Here is a 26183-nt window from a genome sequence, read left to right on the forward strand (position 1 = left end):
TTCTAACTCTGTGGTCCTGGACAAGCCATTTAATCCTTTTTGCCTCAGTTTTCTCCTCTGCATAATGAGCTGGAGAAGGAGGTGAAAAACATATCAGTATCTATGCCAAGAAAACCCCAGATGGGGGTCACACACAAATGTCAGTCAGACATGTCTAAAAAGACTAAAGAACAACAACATAAGACTTAATAACAATGGCTATCAGAATTGAGGGAGGTAGAAGAGTAGAAGGTGACAGGTTTTGAGAATGGGTTCTTGGGAGAATGATGGCTTATTTCTCTCTCTCAGATATCTCAAAAATCATCCCCTCTTCCACTCGTGCTTATTCCCATCCTAATTCAAGCCCTCTTTACCTCTTCTATACATTACTATAGTAGTGACCCACTGCTCTTGCCTGCATCATGTCTTTCTATTTCAGCCTTCAGATTATTGTCCAAGATATGTCCAAATGCACAGCTCTGATCATATAATTTACCTTCTCAATAATTACCTGTGACTTTTCATTGCTCATAAAATATAAGCTTATCCTGGTATTCAAAGATATGGCCACAATCTGGCTCTAGCCAACCTCTCCAGACTTAATGCCTATTACTCCTTTTTCAAGCATTCTTTCAAGCCAGCCAAATTGGATGAACTAATTGGTGAATCCCCAAGTCTCTTTTTGCTCTTTTTTATTTCCTTGTATAGTGTGCCTTAACTATAACTCCACCTATAGAAATCCTTCAGGCCTCAGATCATGAGCCACCTTCTTCACAAAGATTTCTTTGGTCTCTTACATAGTTCTTTCCAAATCATATTTGCTGAGTTGATTTCAGTCTGTCTTCTTTCTGGTTCCTGACTTGTTCACAAAAGGGAAAAAGAGATAGGGAGATATAAAGTGACCATAACAACTCAACAAGTATTACCATGTTATAATATGATTATTAATAGTAGTATCAATAGCTAATGTCTTCATAGAATTTTAAGGTTTATAGAATGCTTTCCAAATATTTTTTTTCATTTTTATCTTCACAACTAAGTGGGAACAAAGTGTTCTTGTGGCTCATTTTACAGATGAAAAAACTGAGATAGTGGTTAAATAACTTTCCCAGGTAGTAAGTGTATGAGAGTGGATTGGAACTCATCTTGATACCTCCGTATCTAACACTATATTTACTAAGCTGCCTTGCCCCCTCATTTAGTATGTGCCTGCTATATACAAGACACTATGCAAGAGCCTAAATACACAAAGAGGAAGATAGAGTTTCCTGCCTTCTAGAAATATATAATTTTATAGGGAAGAGAAGACTATTCCAAATAAAAGTATGGGTTTTTTTGGGCATAGGAACAGTCAAGGTAGGGAAAAAAGATAATTATTTCTTTTATGGTTCCACAGCTCATCATTAACTATTGTCATTACCAAAACAACAGCAACAACTGTGGCAACATCTCAACCCCTGGAAAGCTGAGTATGAGAAATAGAATGGAAATAAATTTCCAGGCAATCAGTAAAAAAGCAGATTAGGGACATTACTAGGAAAGAAAAGGAAAGAAAAATCCTTTAACAACCATCTAGCTGCAGTCAAAAGGTGAAAGGAATTAAAAGCCAGCACTTTCACAATGAGAAACAATAGTGCAAAGTGTCCAAGGAAGGGTCTGCTCCATAGTTTGAAATAATTCATGATCTCCAATGCCTCAGAGATATAATCATCATCAACATTACTCTGATCATAAAGAAATACTAGCTCGAGCTATATCATTAAGTATGTGCTTCTATATTATAATGCCAGGCAACAGTTTATTCCATAGATTATTAGGTAAAGCCACTGAATCCAATACTGACGGCTTCCAGATACAAGATATCAAGGGTAGATGGAGTGCCACTCTCAAGTGTGGTGACAAATTTCATTTTTCTCATGCTCAGGAAAGAATGATGATTAGATAATGCATAATTGTCAATGTGTTTCCAGTTGATTAACTTGTCTGGGCAGTGGACCTGACCATAGGCTGAGTGACTTCATTTTGACCCAACAAGAGCAATGATCAATGTCAAAGGCATTATTCTTGAAAAACGGCCTTTCAGTTGTTTATTTATTGTCATTGGTGTGATGTCACTGCAAACTATTCATAAATCTCCAGTTTGCGCAAAGAGTTCACAAGGATATAATTTCCCCATTAATCCTCCTCCTCTTTTTCCTCTTTCCTGCCAGCTGAAAGCCATGTATATGAATCACTCCAATTATTATATGTGTGGGCCCACAGACTTCAGTGACATTTAAATTTCAAATTCCACATTGTATTTCAGAGATTCCTCTAAGTCTGCTGAATAGTGCTATAGCAAATTCTCCCCCTGGTTTATTTTTTGTGCCTAACAATTTTGAAAGGATATATTAACAACCTAACTGTGGCTTTAAAAATGAACTCTTTCTAACTCAGATACACATCTCACACCATTCTTTGTTACAGAACAAAGAACAAACCAAAATAATAGAGAGCAGAAACAAAGAACTGACATCAAAATACTCACATTTCTACCTGTCAGGAGGATTGTTTCAGTAAAATAGAAAGCTTCACTTAGTAGTATGTTAATATTTGTGATTTTACTCTAACTGTTGGTTAACAGGAACATTATTTATGATTGATGGTTTCCTTGTTTCACTAAAACAAAAAAATGTATTAAGTAGATTTTGATCAATAATTACTAAGCATTAATATTTTCAAAGGAATGGAAATAGTTTGCTACATGATTATTTTAGTCTAATATTACCTACTGGGATTTTCTATTGGCTACAACTTTCTATTTTTAATATGTACTTTTCATTGTGAAAGCAGATTTCTGACCCTTTCCATTAGCAGTATAAAATTGCCTAACACAATTCAGATAAGAGTTCCAAAATTCACATAGAGCTATAAACTTCTGATGACAAAAACAATAGCATATCTATGAGAATGCTTAGAAATAAGTATTGTTCTTTCAATGTTTATATGTTTTATATACATTAAATAATTGGTACCAATCATATGATATAGTAGGGGAAAAAGCATTAGACCAGAAGCCAAAGAAACCAAGCACAAAATATTACAAAATATCACTGTCAGCTACAAAATAGTAGCCCATCTAGAATACTTTTTCTGACTGCCTATAGTAATTTTCTTGTCTTTATGTTTTACCTTTTAGATTAGAAGAGAGGAAAATTGAGAAAGTTGTCCTAGTTAGGGAAGTGATTAGTGTCAGATTCTTTTTATATCTCTTTAGAAACGCCTAATCCAGAGGCAAGATTAAGATTATTTTTAGAAATTGAAAGGATAGTTTAACAAGGAGTTATTTAAAATTAGTTTTTATTTCTCTTCTCTTTCAAGAATATTTTATTTAAGCTAACAGCCTTCAGATGAAAGTAGGAGAAATTCAACTGTAAAATAAAGCTAAGCTGCTAGAAACAACAATACATAAATGACAACTCTAAAGAATATTCTGCTCTAAGTAATCTGACACATGGAACTGACATCAGTCCTTTGGTACTTAGAATATTGTTCCATAGGGCTAGAGTTAGGTATCTGTGTATTTGCAGTCTTCTCGAAGAGCACCATCTGACATCAAATGCTCAACTCATGAAGATTAATTTATAGACAAAGAAAAGCTTTGAAAAAATGATGAAACCTCCCATAATGGTTCATAATGTTAAAAATGAAGTCAAATGAAGGTGTACATGAGGCAGAAGTCATCCAAGATTTTATTGGTGTGTGTTCCTGCTCTTCTGATACAAATTATATACCCCATCCAGACCGTTTTCTCCTGTGAGGACCTAATTCTTGATCTTTTAGTATTTCAAGTGTCATAGTGAACTGCTTGGCCATTCCATCTGTTATCTGGGTCTGGGTCTCTATTCCCTGTTTCTCTGTCTCCCTCTGTCATTCTCTGTGTCTCTCTTGCCTCATGACCAGCCAACCTCTTTTTGTGCTGACACGTATCCCACATGATGGATTTCATATCACTTCTTGAACATGATTCATTATGGGTAGGATGGTCTCTTTATTGTACACCATTCCTTTTGCCATTTCTTTGGATCATTTGTGATTTTAAGTCTTTTGAGATTGTGATAAAATTATGTGTCATAATTTGTAGCTTTATGGGAGCAGCTGGGTAGCTCAGTGGATTGAGAGCCAGGTCTAGAGATAGGAGGTCCTGGGTTCAAATATAACCTCAGACACTTCCTAACTGAGCAAGTGACTTAATCTCCATTGCCTAGCCCTTACCCCTCTTCTGCCTTGCAACCACTACATAGTATTGATTCCAAGAGGGAAGGTAAGGGTTTAAAAAAAAGAATTTGTAGCTATATGGCGGCTCCAGCAGGACATTGGTGTTAAAGAGCCACCTTTTTATAACTTCTGTGCATTTTTATATTGTGCAACATGTTTTACTAGAAAAGTGTCAGTTACATTCTTTATGGTCTGCCTATTCAATTGTTTTAACTGTCATTTAATGGGAAAGAAACATGAAAGAAGAATCACTATGGGAATTTTAAAATAAGGTGATTGATAGACTAAGGAAATTATAGCTCAAGTTGTGTTTTGGTAATCAGTAAAAGTAGCACTTATTTAGCATCTATAATATGTAAGGAACTATGCCAAGCCCAGAAGATACAAAAAAAGGGGAAAAACAATCTTTGTTCACAAGGAACTCCTAGTCTAATAAGGGAGACAGCATGCAAAGAACTATTTTACAAATAAGATACACACAATATAAATTGGGGACATCCATCTTAGGTGGAAGGCACTAAGATTAAGAAGAACTTAGAAAAGCTTCTTGCAGAAAGTGAGACTTTAGCTGATACTGGAGGGAAGTCAGGGAAACTCAGAGGTAGCGATTAGGAGGGAGAGCATTCCAGGTATAAAAGACAGGTGGGGAAAAGACACTGAATTGGGAGTTGAAATCTTAGATGGCTCAATGCATAGAGCCCCCGACCTAGAATCCAGAAAATCTTTTTTCCAATTGCAGTCTCTGATACTTAAATACCTTAAGCAATTTTCTACATCTGCAAAATGGGCATAGTAAGAACATTTACCTTTCAGAGTTGTTGTGAGAATAAAATGAGATAATAATTGTAAAACAATTTGCAAATCCTAAAAGACAATAGAAATGCTAAATATTTTTACTATGTATAGAACAGCAAAGAAGGTCAGTGTCCCTAGATCACAGACTACTTGTATTTATAGTATTTTATAAGATCACGAGAAGATAGGGGCCAAGTAATGAAGCGCTTTGAAAGCCAAACAGGGGATTAATTTCTATTTTATTCTTAACTCAATATTCAATAAACAAGACTTTAATAAGAATGGGGCATGATATGGAAATTCTTTAGTTTTTAGGAAACCCAATTTGACAACTGAGAGGAGGATGGATTAGAATGGAGAGAGACTTGAAGCAAGGAGACCAACTAGCAAATTGTTGCTAAATCCAGAAGTGAGGAAATGAGGGCCCTTTACCAGAATATTGACAATGTTAGAAAAGAAAAAGGATGTAAACAAGAGAGGTGATTAGGGTAGACTCAAAAGGCTTTGACAACATATTGAATATGGGAGTGAGAAAAAGTGAAAAGCTAAGGATGACAAACCTGAGTACCTGGTAGGATGCTCATACCCTTCACAATTTCCTAGGAAATAAGGGAAATGGGGGGGATTTAGAAGAAAAGATGAGGTCAATTTTGGACATATTGAATTAAGATATCTATGGGAAATTCAAGATATCTCTTTAAGAACAGAGATCAGGATAGATTAGGTCTAGATGAGCAGAGTGATCTCAGAATTATCTAGATAGAACTAATTTTTTAATTTTTAATATTTATTTATTTTTGACACTAAAATTTTTTTTGAGTTCCAGATTTTCTTATTCCCTCCAGCTCTTCCCCACCTACTAAAGACACGCAACATGATATCAATTATATATGTTAAATCAGGCAAAATGGATTTCCATGTTAGCCTAGATAGATCATTGAAACCATGGTAGCTGATGAGATCACCAAGTGAAAAAAATAAGAGAAGAGAAGAGAGGGCCCAAGACAGATATACCTGGGTTGGTAGGCAGGACTTAAATGAAGATTCAGCAAAGGAAGCAGAGAAGGATTAGCCTAGCATGAGGAAAACCAGGACTGATAAATAACACAAAAACAGTATGAAAAGAGTATCATGGAGAAGAGTGTGATAAGCAGTGTCCAAAGCTGCAGAGAGGTCAAAGAGAATGGAAACTGGAGTAAAGCCATTCAATTTGACAATTAAAAGATTGTTAGTAAATCTGGAGAGTCATTTTGGCTCAAAGATGAGGGCAGAAGTCAGACTACAGCTTAAGAACAGAACAAGAGGAAAAGAAGTAGAAGTACCTCTTGCAGATGGCCTTGTTAAGGTCATCTCCACAAAAGTGAAGAAGAATATAGGAAAATAGATGATAAGGATGGAAAGAGTCCCAAATGGAATCAAGGTTTATATTCTTTCCTACAGAGAACCTGGAGATCTTTCCATCTCATGTCAAAATTTTAGTGTTTTCCTGTTTAATTGATAGCAAGAAGGTCTATATGAATATGATTGACTTCTTCCAGGAGAAAATGAACTTATGATTTTAAAACCTTATATTTATTTTGTAGCTATTATATATGGGTATATACATACATACACATATATTCTCTTTTATATATGTACATGTTGTTTCCCCTAACAGAATGTAAGCCTCATGAAAGCAAGGATTAATTCTTTTTTTGTCTTTGTAGCCCCAGTAGCTGACAAAGTACTTGGCACATAGTTGGTACTCTAAAAATATTTGTTAATTGATTGATACTTTATTTTTGGACTGAGACATACTAGAGAATTATTTTAGTACTTAGTGGATTTAGGACTTCACCAATGGTAGTATTCCTCACAGTGATGGAGATCACAATCCATCTATAGTTGTCTACCTTGTACATTTTATAATGGGAGTTAAATAACATAGCAAGTGATTTCTTGTGGATCAGCTGACATTGTGTACATTATTAATTGAGTGAATACCTAACTAAAGATTATCCTTTATTCTCACTATATATATTTTACTGGAAATGCATCTCTCTGATTATGCCATTTATAAAATTTGCTCACAAGTATTCTTATGTACTCTAATACAGCCTACTTATAGATAACACGTGTTTTTTCTTTGTCCTTTGGATGACCCTCACTTTCAGTGTTTTGAAGGCAATGATAGCTCATAACTATAAGCATCTAGCATCATTGCTAAAAGACTATTTTTAAAAGATGGATCTTTATTTCAGAGAAAAATCTAAGATCATTAAAAAAATTTAAGTTTCCTAAAGACAACTTAGCACATTTTATTTCTGTTCAGGACTGAGACCATCTCACTATTTTTATATTCATATCCTGGGAAATGATGGATGCTACCTTGAATGACAGGGAAGGCAATTGGAAGACAGGGAATGTTCCCAGGTGCCATGAGCCAGGGGCAAACATTGGTTGGCCTGTCTGAATAAATACCCCTGACAGACACTTGGAGGAGACCTTTTAGGGTCTTTTAGGTCTTTAGGTCTCTTGGGCTTTTTAGGGCGTTTTAGGTCTTGAGGTCTCTAGGTCTTTCTAGGTCTCTTGAGGTCTCTAGGTCTCTGGGTGATGAAGGGAGGCTGGGAGGTCTATGAAGAAGAGGGTAGGAATAGATCTGAATATTTCCTGAAGACTGTGAGAGCTAGTGCATCACCAAACACTGGTAGTAAGAAAGCTGAGAGAATAAGATAACCAACACAGCTGCATCAATAACAGTCCCTTTTCTCTGGCTTGGCTGTGGCCAGGCTGGGCCAGAGGTGTAGTGGATAATAAAGCTCCAGCTTCTACTAGATCAATGGCTTCCAGTACTGATTGTCAGTTATAGATATTAGGTTGATAGGGTCTCCAATCCCCATTCCTTGTCCTGTTTATCCTTTCCCTGATTATACATAAGGTGAGTTTAACAAGTACCTTCCTGAGTGGTCTTTATATCACAACCCTTGGGGAGGGAGTCAATGCAGTCAGATACCAAATGTGATCCAAGGCAAATCAAAGCCCTATATTAATCTGTCCAACCCCAGGTTGAACCTGAAAAGATTACACATCCATTTAATCTCTCAAGGGTCCTCCCTGGGCAACTGTTAGAGGAAAGGGAAAATTATAACAATTATCTAGGGTGATTGGGGTTGGTGTTCCTCCATCATCTGCAGCTAAGGAGAATACAGATAGATACCTTTACATCACTGTATATCTATATCTCCTTAGGCTCCTTACACTATCTATTCGTAATATCTTTTCTAGACACATATGTGTGTGAGTATGTATGTGTGTGTCTATGTGTACCTATATACATCTATATATACACAAATATATAATATATGTGTATATATTCATATAAACATATATGTAGATAAATCAAAATAGATGATAGTTGGAGAGAAAGAAAAGAGGAAGGAAGGAAGGAAGGAAGGAAGGAAGGAAAAGAAAGAAAAAAAGAGAAAGGAAGGAAGGAAGGAAGGAAAAGAAAGAAAGAAAGAGAAAGGAAGGAAGGAAGGAAGGAAGAAAGAAAAAATCTGTACAACTCTGTATCCTATTTAAACAATAAGCATTTTTAATCTGCTTATTTTTTTCTGCTCCACTACTTACATCAATCACTTGAATAATTATTAATTCTTTAGGACACTTTTCAGTATTCTAGAACTTGGTCAATTCATCTCACTGTCCTCTGAAGGACCTCAATATTTATTGGGAATATCTTTACCATTTAATCTCTGTGTTAAATACCTTCCATTATGGTAGAAGCTAACTTTGTTAAACATTAGATATACTCATGCTAACAAGGAGGCTTGAACTTCAATCTTGTTAAACTGAGAGAGCCTAGCATTCTATCCATTAGCCCCCTCCCTGTTACCACAGGAATACTTTAGAATTCATTGATAAGAAATTCTTCATTATCAAAATCTCTGGGTTTTCTAATTATTGGGAAGGTTATATATACCATGATGAGTAAGTTCATTTTAATGTACAGAATTGTGAGGAGCAGGGGTGAAAAGCCCAAGCAAATCTCATATATCAAACTAAAGATTCACTAGCCTCTAAAATCAAGGAATTCTATAGAAGCAGCATACTGTCACATAATCTCTGCTTGCCTCAGTTTCATCTACTACAAAATGGGGATAATAAAGCACTTACCTACTTTATAATAAATAAATGGGGATAATAAAGCACTTTTGTGATGGTCAAATGAGATAATCTTTGTAAAATATTTAGCTTAGTAGTAGTCATATAGGTTTTTCCTTTTCCCTTTCCATCTTTCCTCTATATAGAATTAGAGATAGGTTCATAATAAACTAGCAGTTATTTCTACCCCTCTCTGACAAGTGGCTGCTTTTCAATGGGAAGGAAAAATAGAATAAACAATTATATTAAGCATTAGTTTGTAGTGTATAGTTAGGTAGAGTGCTGAGTTTGGCATATGGAAATCTGTGGTTCAAATCCCAACTCTGGGACTTAACAGCTGTGTGTTCTCTGAGTGTGCTGTTTACCCATTTGGTTTGTCAGGAAATCTAGGATTTATTCAGGATCACAATATATAAAGTTGCTATCTGTGTTAGTGGAGGAAGTTCTGACTGAGAGATAGTTGCACCCTTGTAAAAAAAATTTGGCCTCAAATATTTACTAGCTGTGTGACTGTGGCCAAGTCACTTAATCCTCTTTTGCCTCAATTTCTTCATCTATAGTGAGCTAGAGACAGAAATGGAAAACCACTGTAGGATCTGGGTCAAGAAAACCAAAAAGGGATCACACTGAGTCATATATGATTGAAAATGGCAAAAAAACAACAAAAATCATTTATAAAACTGCATTACTAATGTCGAACCTCAGAGTAATTTCCTCATGGTTATAGACTGTTTCTATTCTACATAGCAGAGAAGTTTTCACCAAAGAAGGAAATCCCCCAAGATCCAGAAAGCAGTTGAGACCAAGGCTTTAAAGTTAGACTTCTAAAAATGTATACAACATATCTGTCCTTTTTTTTGCACCAAGATATTATCCTCAGATTCTTATTCTTAAAAGAGTGAAAATTTTCTTCGAACGGCTCATGATGCAATGGCACAGTAACCTATTTAACATTTGTTGAAGACATAATTCTCCTTTTTTTCATTTTTAGAAAGTTGTGGTTTCATTGTCCTTGGCCATGAACTTAGATGACAGATTTCTTCTCCCATGAAATACACTGTGTAGCAGTAAATCCAATGCCGTGTTATTTATCATTCGTATTTTTTTACTTCTACTTCTGCAGTTGCTAAGAGGAATATGTCTCAGAATTTTTCCTGCTACCTAGCTACTTTGTCTCAGACATAAGCAAATAACTGAAAGGGCATACTACAAAGGTCTCTGAAATTAAGGGCACAGTGCCCTTTCCACAGTGTTTAGCACCTGGAATGGGAGAGTCTTCAAAAATGTTCTGACTTCCTGAAATACAGCTCTCATGGGATATGAGGTGCTAGAAGAGGAAACATAGATCTTTTCTCCCTTACTGGCTGAGCATGCTGTCCCTAGGATGGTAGATTGAAATGCTGCGCCAAAATGTATTATAAATAATATAATCAGCATGCAAAAGAGCATTAAGTATATCAAGAACTATAAGTTCTTAAGTTCAGTCATCTTAGTCTTGTCCGAATTTCCATGAAGCCATTTGAAATTTTCTTGGCAAAGATTTTAGAATCATTTACCATTTCCTTCTCCGGCTTGTTTTTTAGATGAGGAAACTGAGGCAAACAAGGTTGCATCACTTGCCTAGATTCTGAAGACAATTAAGTATCTGAGGCTGGATCAGGATTCAGGGTTTCCTGACCCCTATGTCTGGGGCTCTATCCACTGCATTGCCTAGCTACCCTCAAGAACTATAACTACTATTTTCATAATGTTCCTAAATCACAATTGAAAACCTAAAGCAGTAAGACATCCTAAAATGGGAATTCAAAGAATCAGTACTTCATTGTGTAATGAAGAATAAGTAATAGGAGTAATCAGAAAACAAACTATAATATAAAGTATAAAAAGTACCCATCAATTTTTGCAGGATAAAGGAATTTTAAACATATTTATACAATAAAGATAATCAATTTTCTCATTTAATCTGTTAAAATTTAATAACCTTAATATGTTATTAATTTACTAATTATAATCATTACCATATATTTTAATTCATATGTATTTAATATTAAAACAATGGGTCAAATTGAATTTAATTACATTCTTATTGCTTAATATAAAAGTATCTTAAGATATTTGCCCTGAAAATAGCTCAAAGAAGAAAGGATTAAGATTTATAAGAATACAATTTCCTTTCACATATATTCTTGTTTTGTATAAAACTGTTACTTTTCTTATCTAAGAAATTTAATTGGAACACTATGAAGAGAAAGAATAAAGTTTATATATTAGAGATATGGTTTAATGTGATAGTACAGCTTTAATCATTTTAAATCACACAAAGATGTTTGAGACACCCTATATATTGGGAGCATTAGATCATAGAATCCAATAGGAAAGCATCTTAGAAATCATATAGTCCAACAACCTCATTTCACAGGTCATATGGTAAGGCCCAGAGATGTTAGTTAAGCAACTTGTCCAGGGCCACACGGGGAGTAAGGAACAGAACCAAAATTCCAACCCAGGCCTTCTGATTCCATATCCAGCATCCTTTTGCCCAGGACCTCTCTGTTTCCTGGGCAGCTAGGGAGCTCAGTGAATAGAATGCTGGACTAGGAGTCAAGACTTATCTTCCTAAGTTCAAACCAGCCTCAGATACTAGCTGTATGACCCTGGACAAGTCACTTAAAAAAGTAAGGCAAACAATATCTGTAAAAATGAGCTGTTGAAGAAGAAATTGGCAAATCTGCCCCCCAAAAATCCAAATGGGTTGATGAAGAGCCAGACACAATTGAACAACTCCAACTTTGCTTACTTTCTTAAAGTATTAGAATAACCAAAATCTGAGCATATTGGACTTTATTAACCATTGGATTTTCTTTCCTAAGTTATTTGCCTTCTACAACTTCAGTTCTCATATGTAAAATGTATTCCATGTTCTTGCAGGATCGAATGTAACAACTGTGAGATTGGAGAACAGTGTGGTGTAATTATGCATGGCAACGCTGTGACGTTCTGTGAGCCATATGGCCCAAGAGAACTGGTAAGGCCATGTTCTTTGCTGATATGATTCTAAATGCATAAGATTACTTAAATTTTTATTTTAAATCTTGATTTGGTTTAAACCACGGAGAGGTTTTATTTTCCTATTGAACCATATACTAAGGTCTTATAATATTGCTTATATTGTTAACAACAGCTAATATGTATTATTTCTAGTGAGGAGGAGATGTTTCGAAAGTAAAAAGAAAAGATGTAATAATAAAAACTTTCAAAGCCTCAAAATGGATCTATATAGTGTTGTTATTAGATCTTTGAATAACATTTGTTAAATATTTTTAAAAACCCTCAAGCTACTGTTGTGAGGAGGATTACTTAGTTATTATTTAGGAGACTACTACTAATAGTATGTTCATAAATGCCTCACTGTAAATTTAAGTATTCATAAGAAAAATGTTTCTTTTTGAAATTTTCTATCATTAAATTTTGTAAATTTATATTTAAATTTAAATATTTAAAATTATTTATTGCAGATTCCTAAAATGTGGATTATATTTCCTTTTAGTTCCATAAATGAGTCTTTTCTTACTGGAAAATGCATGTTTTGGGCTGTTTTTGCCATCATGAAAATTTTTGGATTGTAAATAGAGATTGTAAGATTTTAAGTAACCATTGGCCCAACAGTATTTGATTAATTATCTTTTGAGTTATTTAACTCAAGTTTCCAGGCTCTGAAACTCAATTTTACATAGCTGAGGTTATTCATGCTTGAATTATTTGTTGTCTCCTCTCTGGCCCCCTTTCCTTTGATGTTAATCTGCCTCTTGCAGCTTTCCAGGATTTTATCTGTCCTGCTGTTGTACTTTGGGTCTTACTTGCTACCTTCATGTTTCACACATCTTTCTTATCCTATTGTCTTTTGGGAATTTTTTTCTTGGGTTTTTTTCCCCTCTCACCACTGTGAACTCATATATCCTATTTCAACATCATTAGTTTAATAGATTCCTAAAAGACTGTGTTGCATGTTTTTGTTCAAGAAAGAAAAATGCTATAGCAATTAAAAGAAGATTTAGTTTTCAAGAAGTGATAGCCAATTAATTTTATGTAACATGGTTCTTTTTTATACTGCATGAGTACCTCTTTCATGGCAATAGATACATTTAATTTATTGAAGAGAAGAGCTTCAAAACATTGATAAATTGAGGAGTTTCTTGTTGAAATTAGAGCTCGTACAACAGAATTAATTGGATGCAAATTAAAATAATAGGTACACATAACTCAAGTCTGAAAAGGTGCTATATTATTCCCCAAGATGGATGTGATTCCAGAACTAAGTCTCCTTCAAGAAGCAACTAAATCAAAGTTTTGCTAATAATTTCAAAGGTGCATATCATTCCTGAATTTTCCCCACTAAGAAATAAATTATTTAAAAATATTTAGAAAAAATGTCATTCATCCATAGAAAATAATTTGAACAGAGAATCATTTCCTGTTGTTAGTGACTTAGATTCAGTAGTACTGTAAGAAATGCTTGTCAAATTGTACTTTTCCTTCAGTTAACAGGGAAATAAAACATTAACCTCAAAAAGAGCCCATAAACTCATCATCACCTAACATAAGACAAATGCTATTTATTTATTTTTATTATTATTCAAATTTTATATTGGGATGAACTTGCCTAATCAACCTTTTTATTTCTTACAGAAATACTATTATTAATAGGGTTGATTAAATACTTAATCAAAAAGGAATGTTTAAAAATAATTTTCTGGTTTAACTCTTTAAAGGAATGCTTCCAAAAGCAAGAAAACATGCATAGGATCATGTTCTCATCCTAAGAATTTTCCTAAGAAGCTTTCACCTCATTTGAATCAGAGTGAAATATAACATATAGTTTAAGAATCATGCTTATACTCTAAGCAACAAATATTCCATTTTTGCCAGTAAGTTTGAATTCAAGTCTGCACTATTTTGACTGAAGTTCTGATTCTATTCCTGAAACTCTTGTAGATAGAAATATAAAGAGAAGACTTTATATTTGTTTACTCTTAGGAATCTGCTCCATTTTCTTGTTTTTGTTAATGGTGTCATAGCTGAATCCTATATTATTAATATCTGAGTGTTATCCTTTCATATTAAGCTTATTTGATAACTACAGAAATGAGTGAAAACTGAAAAATCCATAAAACCATCAGCTTGCCATCATATAAAATACATTTTGTTTTATTGTCTTCAAAAGTGGCTGATTAAACTATATTCAGTGAAGACAGTTTATTTGGGGAAATTTGGGGTCAATGTTCTCTTGAGTATAAGAAACATTCCATCCAAACTGAATCTGCTCTCATGGAGCAAGATAAAAATGGGTATACTGAATGACAAAAATGCTTATTTTGTATTAAATATTACATTCTGTTAATATAGTTCATTATTCTTAATAGAAAAAGTTCTTACTAAAGCAATTATCAAATTAGCCACAGACATAGCAATTGTAGGTAGACACAAAGGCTTGACCTACAAAATGGCAAAGTAACTACTCTCTTTGATCAGTGAAGTCAGTCATTCAATGTAGCAGAAGAGCTACTATAGTCAAACTAATTACTAGCCATCAGATATAAGAAGCCAAGATAACATTTCCACTGCCTCTCTGCATTTTTACCATTTACATGGCATAGTATCATATTATCATATTATTATAATATCATATAAGCTACAATGGACTTTAGAGGCCATTTGATGCAACTCTCTCACTTTACATATGGAGAAATTGAAGTGTGACCAGAGATGTTAATAAGTCATAGCCAGGATTTTCTTTCTACTAAGTAATAGTCTTATATTTAGCACAGATCCAATAACACTTTATTGCTCTCTGCTTTTGATCTTTATAGTATTTTAAAATAAAAATCATTTTGCTTTTTATTTACTCTTATCCTGTAGAAAGAAATAATTTCTAGAAATTGGATGTGAAATAGACTCTTATGTCAACCTTTAATTATTCTCCAAATTATTATTTAACAAGTGATACTCTGAAACTTTGAGGAAATTTATTCTGCTTTTTAGATGAATTCAGGCCATGGAAGAATCATATCCAGTAAAAAATGGGCCTGGGGAACAAAAGAGCATAAAAAATGACATTGAACAGGGTACAAACATCTTTCTACATACTCTTCTCTAAGGGTAAATGGCCTGACCATGAGCAATAAATTTTTCAGATACAGACAGCTATAAATCTTAATGTTTTGCATGTTTCAGTCTATTTGGGTTGTTAACGCTCTGGCATTGTGTAGCAAACTCTTCTATGTAAACTGTTCTTAGCTCATATTATTGACTAAAATCCCATTTAAGAGGCCTTTTAGTTGCCATTTTGTCAGATTAAATAAACTATTAATTTTTCAGGGTAAAATTATATTGATTTTTAGGTGAAGATGTAGTGAACATTTGTAATGGCCAATTTCAAATGTAATTGATTACCTACATGAATACAAATTACGTAATTTATGGGTTAAGCATATTCCATGGTTCTGATTTTTTCTTCATTTCCCCCAATTTTCCCATTTGATAATTATTTCAGAAAGATAAATTGGAAAAGAGAAGAGATAGAAGGAAAATAAATTTTCTCACAGGTCCTTAGTCACACTAATATTTTTTTAAAGATATTGACCAATCAATAGTCAACAATCTTTAGTTATCTGTGATGATCTTCTCTCCAGGCTATGTACATGTAATTTAGGAGTTAGCTGTGTGATTTTAATAGGCAGGGGCTACTGCTGGAGAATTAGAATCATGAATGACATAGCGCCATGTGTGCCTGTCAACCTCTACGCTCTTTTCTTGCCTTTGTTGATAGCTGGCAGAGTAATCCTTCTATAAACTCCCATTGTATTTAATCACATAAGAATAATAATCACACTTTGGATTTATTTCCTTTACTTCAAAGAACTTAATATTCTTAATTTTAAAAATTTAAAAATTTTTTTCTTAAACTTGTTCAAGTTAAAGGAACTGGGGGAAGGTACTGTTGGTGTACATTTACTTCATGTTTTCTTCAGTCTATTCAAATAGCCATTATTTCCTTGGTTTATATCGTTCCTCTACCCACAAAGAGTGCAATCTCTTTTTGCCTCCACTAGATAGTATTTGTGAGTTGCAGCTGAAAAAAAATCATCACACAACAACCTATGTTATAATAACTAGCATTTATATAATGCTTTATGTTTTTCAAAATGCTTTTTTATGTTATCCCATTTTCCCTCATGATGGCCCTTAGAGTTAGCTGCTTTTATTACTTCCTTTATACATATAGGAAAACTGAGGCTTTGGAGAGTTTAAGTGAAATGCCCACCAGGGTCATAAAACTAGGAAGTTTCTGAGACAAGATTTAAACTTTAATCTTCCTGACTCCAAGTCTAGCATTGTATCTCTTACGCCATTAAGCAATGGGCCTTTCTTTCTCAGTGAAACTGAACCTATCTTCAGACAATACAGAATTTATACTTTAAGACCAAGAATTTACTTTAAAATATTTTAAAATTAAGAATTAGGAATGTTCAATTAAAACCTTGTACATAAACAAGGATTCTGAACTAGAATAGATTATACAGAAAGAATGAAATGTAATATTTTTGGTACCATTGTAGTACTCAGGAAATAAAGTAATAATTAAAACCTTGATAATTTTAAGCCAATTATGATAGTGCAACTTTTCTCTAAGAATAGTTCTGGGTAATGTTTGCCACTTATAGTATATTAACTACCGTCATATAAAGTTAATGAACTGTTTTCATTATCATTAGAGTAACCAAAGTTATATATAAGGTGTCCCTAAATTGTTGATACAGTTTTACTAACGGCTGTCTAGCAGCATTCTGAATAGAAAGAATTTTCTGACACTAAAAATTATGGAATAACCTCTGCAAGTCTTTTGGAAAAAAATTGGCATCTCCTCAGTTTGGGATGATATTAGCTATTTTTTCATGAAGTTGAACAGAACTAAAGATATATTGAATACATTTCTAATTCGTTTTTTTAAAGAAAAAATGTTCATTTTATCAGACCTGGAAAAAACTCAGACCAAGTAGATGATCAATACATAAAATTAAATGTTTATTCTGGGATAAGATATAGTCATTTGGGACAACGCACTGCCTTTTCAGGTAGAGATGCCTGGAAGAGGGGGGAGAAAGTGAATTCTTATAAGGTATATATAGTCATGTGAAACAGAAGTCTGAATACATAGAATAGCCAAATTGCAGAGAGGAGTGCCACAGAATTGCCCTTGTAATTATCTCTGCCCAGGCAGGAATAGGGATGGTTAGAAAGTGGTGGGATATCTTCTTGGGAGCAGTCAGAAACTAACGGTCAGAGCAGATATTCTTAGGGATTGGCTTTAGAATAGGAAAGGGGATTAGAAACTGCTATTCAGAACAGGGTGAGGACCCAGAGTTTCTTAGGGATTGACATTCCTATTCTCCAGTATTTTTTGTTTAACTAATTTTCTAAATATGATCCTCTTTGCATCATTCACTTTTACTACACAATAGATTTCAGTAGCATTAATACAGGCAACAAGGGACCTGAGACCCTGGGCAAGTCACTTGACCCCCATTACCCACCCTTACCACTCTTCCACCAAGGAGCTAATACACAGAAGTTAAGGGTTGAAAAAAACAAGGGACCTGAGAAATTTACTACTATTCCTGAATACAGTGTTCCTGTAGCTATTTTTCTCCCAGGTGACATGGAATAGCTTTGTCTTTACAGAGCTGGTCATAAACATCTTGAAAAAAAAAAAAAAGAAAAAATATGGCGAGAGTAAAATTCTTAAATATAATTCTAATGATGACTTCTTTCTCTTCATATTCTTCTATATTTATTTTCTCATTCCTTTATTTTACTCTCTCCTCCCCCCTATTTTTTCTATATCCTTTCTATTTATCTCTAATCTTTGTATGTTCCTTTCTCTAGACTACTGCTGGCCTTAATACAACAACAGCTTCTGTCCTTCAGTTTTCTATTGGTAAGTATCTATGTCATTTTAGTTTTTTTTTTAACCTGTTGATCATAATGGAGGGAGACATTGCCTAGTAGTAGTAAATTTATTTTGGAAGCATAGACAGTGAAATTTTACTAATGAAAATCAAGTTACATATATTATAAATTGAAACTTCTCAGCAGCAGCTAAATAAAAGGAATGCCACAAATAATCTAAAGTGCTACATAATGTGAATGCACTTCATGAATTTTTTGTCAACTAAAGTGCAGTTACCTTCCTAGCTGTTCTTTTAGGCTAATAATTATTTACATTCCTCAAACTTACAGTGAGTAGGAGTGGAGAAGAGAGATGCTAGAAGGTAGAGGGCAAACAATTTAAATTTACATTATAACCATATTTCACAAAACATATAATTCACCTAAGGATAATTAAAAGGTGGCTCTATTATCATGTTTCATATGACTATTTGATGAGTTCTTTTGGGGGGAAATGCTTACTTGATTGATCTAGAAACTCCTGTATGAACTATGAGAAATAGTTTTAGAAATTACTTTCAGAGCAACTTGATTATTTCTTTTCTTTGGCTTGTCTTTTCTATTAGTCATTAGTCAAATTTATTATTATTTTAAAATATGTTCTATAGTTTTTTTAATATTATTTAGTTTTGCTCTGCATCCCAACCTCTTGCCCCTTCCCAAACAGCCATCCTTAACAAAAGAATAATTTTTTTATGAAAAAGGGAAAAAAGAGTAAAACCAATCAACTCAATGAAAAAAAACAGACATTCTGTAGTCTTCCTTAGCCCTAGAATCTCAGTCCTAAACATAGCAAAGGCATAAGGTGAGGTATCTTATTATATTTCTTTGGGGAGGCCGGCTAACCTTGTTCTTTGTAAATTTACAACCTTAATTTGCAGTTGTTTGTAGTAGTTGTCATTTTCATTTAAATTATTGTCATTATGTGTAATATTTTCTAGGATCTGCTTACTTCTTTTTAAATCAGTTCATGTAGGTCTTTCAATGGTTCTATGTATTCATCATATGTTGTTTCTTACTGAACAATAATATTCTATTGCATTCAGTTGCCACAGTTGTCTCTTCGTGAGCATCTACTTTTTTTCCATTTCATTACTATCACTAAAGTGATACATGTTTTTGTGTATGTAGAATTTTGTATTTGTCAGTAACCTTCTTTGAATATTGCCCAGCAGTAGAATATTTGCATTAGAGAGTATGGGTATTTTAGCCACTTTATTTAAAGAATTCCAAATTGCTTTCCACAATGGTTATAATAATTCACAGCTCCAATAATACATTTGTTTGCCTATCTTTCCTAAACCCTTGCCATCCTTGGCAATTTGCTAGATATGATGTGAAACCTTAAGGTTGTCTTGATTTCAATTTTTCTTATCATTAGTGATTTAAAGTAGTCTTTCATGTGCTTCTTTATTTTTTGTTTTATTAATGCTCTTCTTTTTTAACATTTATGTAAAATCTGTATACTTGAAAGGAGTATCCAATCGGTGAAATCCTGTATCTGCTAAGGCATTGGCATTTTATACCTGATATTCTTAGTGGTTCTATAGGAATCTACAATTATTAACTTCCAATGAGTATAAATTTGTTTATATAGGCCATATTAGTTTGAGGACTTCTCAAAATAATGGGAACTCTTGATCTTATCTTGATTTCCAAGTTGCTATTATTCAAGAGTGGAGATGTTTAGGAGGAAGGTATATGTCAATTTTTCTATAACTTTGCTTGTTTAGGGGAGGTATAGAGTGATAGAGAATAGCTTTAACTTTCAGTCGGCCACTTTCTAAAACTAGAGTTTAGCTCTTAGGAACTGGGATCCTAAATACATGGATACATAGATGACAATTTCTTGTTAAGCCTGAAGAACCTGTTAATTTTACCCAATTGCCTTATATTAAATAGTCTACTCCTGTGAGAACATAGGGATCAGGGGTTTATCAGGTACAGCAGTTGATCAGGTGAGAACTGAAGGTTTGGGAATAGACCCAATGAAAGGATGGGAGTGAGGAACATTTTATTAAAATATAAGGATGACAATTTTGTTTATAACATTTATTTACATCTCACAGCTAAGACTAACTGAAACTTTAAAAAAGAAAATGGTACAAGAAAATGGAAAGAAAAAACAGAGTAAGGTGACTTTTTTAAAAGCCCTATCTAATAAGAGCTCCAAAAGAAAAACATTCACCTGAGCCATTCCTATTAATGAGACACCAACAAGCCATAAGAGATATAATTCAGCAATCTTAGATTTTCTTGAGAGTTGGTGGGGAATTGGGTTAAATTGCTTCTTAGAAGAAAATTTTTAACAATTCAGATGAAGTAGAGTGATGGAAAAGAAAACTGAACCATACTTTGTTATTAATGAGCTATATTGCAAATGTAATATGATAAACAATATTCCCTAGATTGTTTTATTTAGCTAAAATGCCCAGAGTATCATCATTGTGCTTATATATACACATATATATGCATATATATATATATTCTAGTGAGACTATCCTGATGCAAATACCCAAATTCTAGAAATTTTATAATTACATATACATTTATAAACTTTAAAAACTCTACATAACTAGGTATGAAAATAGCAACAGTAATTAGTCATTTCTATGCTTATATTCTTCAACTTGGAAATTTATGTAAAAAGGTATGTGTAGGAGGATTAGATATAGCCATTTAAATGTTTCTATTTCCTTTTAACATGGTTTAATATGTAATATTCTAACTCCATGTTAATAACTAAGGATTAAATATGGCCATTTACATCTGTTAAAGCTTTCAGTTATTGTTACTTCTTATGAGATCTCTTGGGACTCAATATTCAGGGTATATTTTCATGAAGTACATATATATATGGATAATTATGAAATTATGCATAAAGAACTATAAGTCAAAATGCTTATTGACTTATTGCTGCCATGGAAAAATAAATATCTCATAATTTTTGCACCATCATTTTAAATACTTTTGGTTTAATTTTTAATTACACTTTCTTTCACAAATAGCCCCCAATGCCTTCCAAATATATCTTCAGAAGTTGCTTGACTGAAATGTGTCTTTAAGCTTTACATCCTTTGTGTTTTCTATAAGTTTCACATGCTTTTGCTACTATTTTTCAAATGAGTATTGTTTCTACAGCCCAATGAGATTTAGGAGAAAGGTGTTTAAGAAGATATTTTTAAGTTGAAATTCAATCATTTATATATAGAACCTATCATATACCCTGTATTGCCCAAGGTGGTAGAGGGATTTAGCTTAGTCCCTAAGCATTTGCAAACAAGTCTTTTTTCACAAAACTTATGCACAAAACCATTTTTTTATTGTCTCATGATTTTACTGGTTTTGGGAGTGAAGAAATTGATTCAACTTACGTACATGGGCAACTTTTCTACAAGTTACTATTTTAGGGAGTTGTTTGGCAACACTAAGAGTTTAAGTGACTTTGCTTATTTACAATCTGTATACACCAGAATCAAGACATCCTAACTCAGATCACCCCTCTGTCCATTCACTATGCTGTTTTGGCTCTCAAAAGAGCAATATACAATAATATATAATAAAATGCTAAAATATGTGACACAGATCAAGTAACTGTTGTTCAGAAGATAAAAATAGATGATGATGATCATGATCATATAATAGCTTAAATTTAAATATCACTTTATACATATTATATTACTTAATCATCCTTGTCTGGAGGTGAGTAACTAGGATAATGAGCCACTGAAAATTGTACCATACATGCATAATGTAAAGCAACTGAAGATGGAGAAGAGAAAATTTGTGGGGGAGAGACAGGATACATGTCTTCAAGTGTGAAGGGCCCTTATGTGAAAGAGGAATTAAAATTGATATTTTTCCTGCCCTCTCCCACCCCAGCTACCACCTCACTCCAGTTCCAAGGCCAAACTAGAAACAAATAGAAGATAAAGTGAGGACTATCCTAGCACAATAAGAAAAACTATCTAAATGTTTAGAGCTGTCCATAGTATTGCCTCTGGAGTAAGTGATTTCTTCCTTCTTTGTGGCCCTTAAATAGATGTTAAGTGACCATCAGAAGAGATTCCTCCTTCGAGATGAGTTTAATTAAATTAATCCTGAGGTCTCTTTTAATTCTCAGATTCTTTGAATTTGCAGCCATTTGAGATATATGATACAGGTATCTCTAATTTTAGAAATAAGGAGTATTAGAGAAGTTAACTAACTTTCACAAAGTCACATAGCTGAAATAATATAGATTGCTTGGATTAAAGGCAAAATTTATAGTAAACAAGATGTGCTTATAACATTCACAACATGTGATTGCAAAGTTCTTAAAAGTTGGAAATTTAGCACAGGTCTTCTCATGCTAATCTGTTGCACAATTTACTAAATGTTGTTCTAAAAGAAAAGAGAGTTCAAGTCCAAAATGGTAACCTGGACTTTTAATCAATTGCAAAAAGTTTCCAAGGAAGGAGAAGATAATTGGGAGATACAAATCTAATAAATAATTCTTTTACTTTGAGATCAAGAGAGTAAAAACTGCTAGTAAGATTGATGAATTTGTTAATTCATGATTCTTAGATCTGGTAAATTATTCATATTTATCCAGTGTTTATAAGTTTTAGAAGTAAATAATAATTTTTTTATTTCCTAGGCTTAACCCTTAGGTATACCAAACACTTAGATTAGTCTTATTGGAGTGGAGATGAGGTAAATTTTCTAAACAGAGAAAAGACTTTCTAGATCACTAAAATCTCTGATTCTCATTTCTTCAGAGATGAAATGAATTTTTCTTACTTTGTACCTGAATTGTCTTAGGAAAAAATTATGTGTACTCTACTTACTAATAAGTTCCCAACAATAATGGAAATTAACCAGTATATGATAAATAAGTAGGAAGTTATGAAAATGATTAGGTAATAAAGTTCAAAGTAATATTTTTGGATTTAGAATACCATTCTTTTTTCATTTTTTCTCTGTATCTCTCTGTCTCTTTCTGTCTCTATTTCTGTCTTCTGCTTCTGTATTTTTCTATCCCTACTCCCTCTCTTTCTTCCTCCCTCTACCTTTCTCTCCCTCTTCCTTTCCCTCTCCACTCTGTGCCACTCTTTGTCTTTATTTGCTATCTCACTGTATTTCCCTGCCTCTCCCTCTCCTCCCCCTCTATCTCTCTTCCCTTCCTTTTCCTCTCCCATTCTCTCTCTCCCTTTTCCTCACTCTTCCTTTTCTCCTCCCTCCATTTCTCCCTCTCCTTCCTTCACCTCGTCCCTTTTTTCTTCTCTGTCTTCACACACACAAGTATAGGAAAATTGAACTTTCATTTTTAGTTTGCTGTATTGAATATCCTGTCGGTTATAAATGATATCTTTTCATGCAGTGGTTACAGCAGAAATCAGTTTTCCTCTGAGCCTCATTCATAAACAATTTAATTACTTAGACCTTGGTTCAATAGAGGAAAAAAAACTAAATTCTTTAAATATAGATGATTCAGGGGGAAAGAAGAGGAGGAGAAATGTTGACAACTACTTGCCATCATGTGAATTACTACCAATTTCCTATGTGGATCCGCAGAAATATATTTCTAAATTTGATGCTCATTTTTTCCCAAAACACTAACTCGCCATGCTGAGTGAGAAGTTCCTTGGGGGGATATATGATGAAATAGTAGAAAACTCTCCCAGAAACATGGAAATCCATCAGTAAGAGATGGACCAAAACCCCTGGTGGGTTGAGTTCAAACCCAATCTAAATCAAACTGCTGAAAGTTCACAAATTTTTAATGGCAAAATTAGTTTGAAACATATGTTTTGAGAAGTTAAATAAATATTTTATTTGTATATAAGGTTCTTGAACATAAAATGTATCTAAGTAAAATTTCTTTAAATCTAGATCTCCTGATCTTCAAAGAGATATGTTAACCCAAAGTAATTACTGCTCTCAGTGATGCTAAAAGATAACACTACTGAGTTATTTAAGTCAGAGTGGTTTAGTAGGAAGGATTGTTGACTTTGGAACCAGGTGACCTGGATTTAAAGCACCTGTGTGACTTCAGGAAAAATCATTTAATATCTCTAAACATCCATTTCCTTCTCTGAAATTAAAAAAAAAAGATGTTGATTACCTATGAGGTCCCTTCTAGTCTCAAATCTGTATTTTATAAGTAAAAGAATACAACAAATTAAAATTGAATATTCCTACCTCTTCTTCAATATGCTGAAGTTAACTCATTATACTCTTCCTTTAAGGATTATTTATAAATTAGAAAAGAATATGAGCATCATTTTGTAATCCTCTACCTTTAGGGATTAGTCATTTTCTTTGGAAATTGAGATAGTGGAAGAGACCTTGTTTGGGAGTCAGAGAACCTGGGTTTAAACCTAGTAGTTGTATGACTTTGGGGCAGTTCACCTAACTTCCCAGGACCTTAGTTTCTATTCTTTAAAATGAGAGGCTTGGATTAATTGGGCTCTACGATCCTCTCTGGCTTATAAATCAATAATCCATGATGTGGATAGACACGTCCTCCATGGAAGTAGAATATACATCTACTAGACTTTAATATTGTTTTGTGGATTGCTATGGTCTGACTTGATGTCTATACCTCTGCTAATAGTTCTGCTAAGCAGACCTTCAAGCATATTGCCCACAATGAGAAATATTTTTTAAATCTTTGCAACTTCCTAGACACTATGTTTTACTAGAATAACCTTACAAGAATAGAAAATCTCCTCTTCAATGCAATAAGGTATCAAATTAGGATTTTAGTAAAGGGTGCAGAATTTTTAATGACAATTATACACTAAAGGCTCATATTAACGGATGATAAGCAATATCCTAGTTAATTCATTGATTTCTCTTAATGTAAACTTTTCATCTAAAGGACAGATACTCTATTCATTCCATTTGCAATGTTCCAGAAACACTATATAATTAATCATTGTATTTGAAGGGTCGGGTTAACTTAATAAATAAAGATTAGTAAGTGATCAATTGATATATCTCCTTTGGGCAATTTAGTTTTTAAGTTTCTTCTATGACTAGCCTTTATTCTTTGTTATTTTAAAACTTGATGAAATTGGTACTTGATTAGATTAAGTTAAAGAGGTTGTGGAAAGTCAAAAGAAATCCATTCATTCAACAAAATGTATTAAAATCCCCTTGTATAGTCTAGCCATTGTGGAATATTAATATGTATCTGTAGATATGTGTATGCTACATTCATATATAAATATTTAATTAATGATTGTTGATCCTAGTCATCAAAGGGCATATAATTTGAAAGAGAAATAAGACAACATATATTTATTTTATACTATATGATATATTTATATTTATTTTAAAATATATTTATTATATAGTTATTATAAAATATATAAATATGTCATATTTATCATAATGAGAATTTATTAATGCCTACTCTGTGCAAGACAAAGTACCAAGTAGTGAAAATAATTAAGGAAACAAAGAGGAGAAAGGGATAGAGAAAAGAAGAAAAGAAATAATCCTATCTTTTAAGGAGCTTACATTTTATCTGGGCTAGAACAGGTACCTATATGAATTTATAAGTAACAAAAACAAAATAAATTCTTTGTAGTTAAAATCAATATGGTTAGGGAGAAGGGACAATAACAGTTGAGAGTCAGAAAGAAATGCATGTAAAAAGCAGTGCTTGAACTATGACTTGAAGGAAGAGAGGAATTTTATGAGATGGAGATAAGGAGAAAGTACAATTTGAGTATGGAGGATGGTAAATGTGAAGCTCTTAGGAAGGGAGGTAGTGTCACATGTGAAGAACAAAGAGAGGACCAATTTGACTGGACCACAGAGCTCCAAAAGAAGAGTAATATGCAATAGAACTGGAAGTACTGATTTGGGTCAGATTATATTAGAATCTAGAAGCCAAATAGAGCCAATATGAAGCGAGAGAAATTTTGTGAATAGAGTGATATGTGATGACATCTGCATTAAAAGAAGTCATTTTGGCAGCTGTGATTTAGAATGAAGAGAAACTTGAAACA

General features: G+C 33.4%; 1 protein-coding gene across 2 annotated transcripts in view; it reads left to right on the plus strand.

Moving 5' to 3' along the window:
- The window catches only part of RELN (reelin), a 545649-nt gene that overhangs the window by 246553 nt on the left and 272913 nt on the right, over positions 1-26183 (plus strand). For both annotated transcript variants that reach the window (XM_044679411.1, XM_044679410.1), the window contains exons 7-8: positions 12103-12199; positions 18118-18169. In XM_044679411.1, coding sequence (XP_044535346.1) covers positions 12103-12199; positions 18118-18169 — 149 coding nt within the window. The remainder of the gene's footprint in view (positions 1-12102; positions 12200-18117; positions 18170-26183) is intronic.

The sequence above is a fragment of the Gracilinanus agilis genome, chromosome 5, assembly GCF_016433145.1.
Source record: "Gracilinanus agilis isolate LMUSP501 chromosome 5, AgileGrace, whole genome shotgun sequence".
Taxonomy (NCBI): Eukaryota; Metazoa; Chordata; class Mammalia; order Didelphimorphia; family Didelphidae; genus Gracilinanus; species Gracilinanus agilis.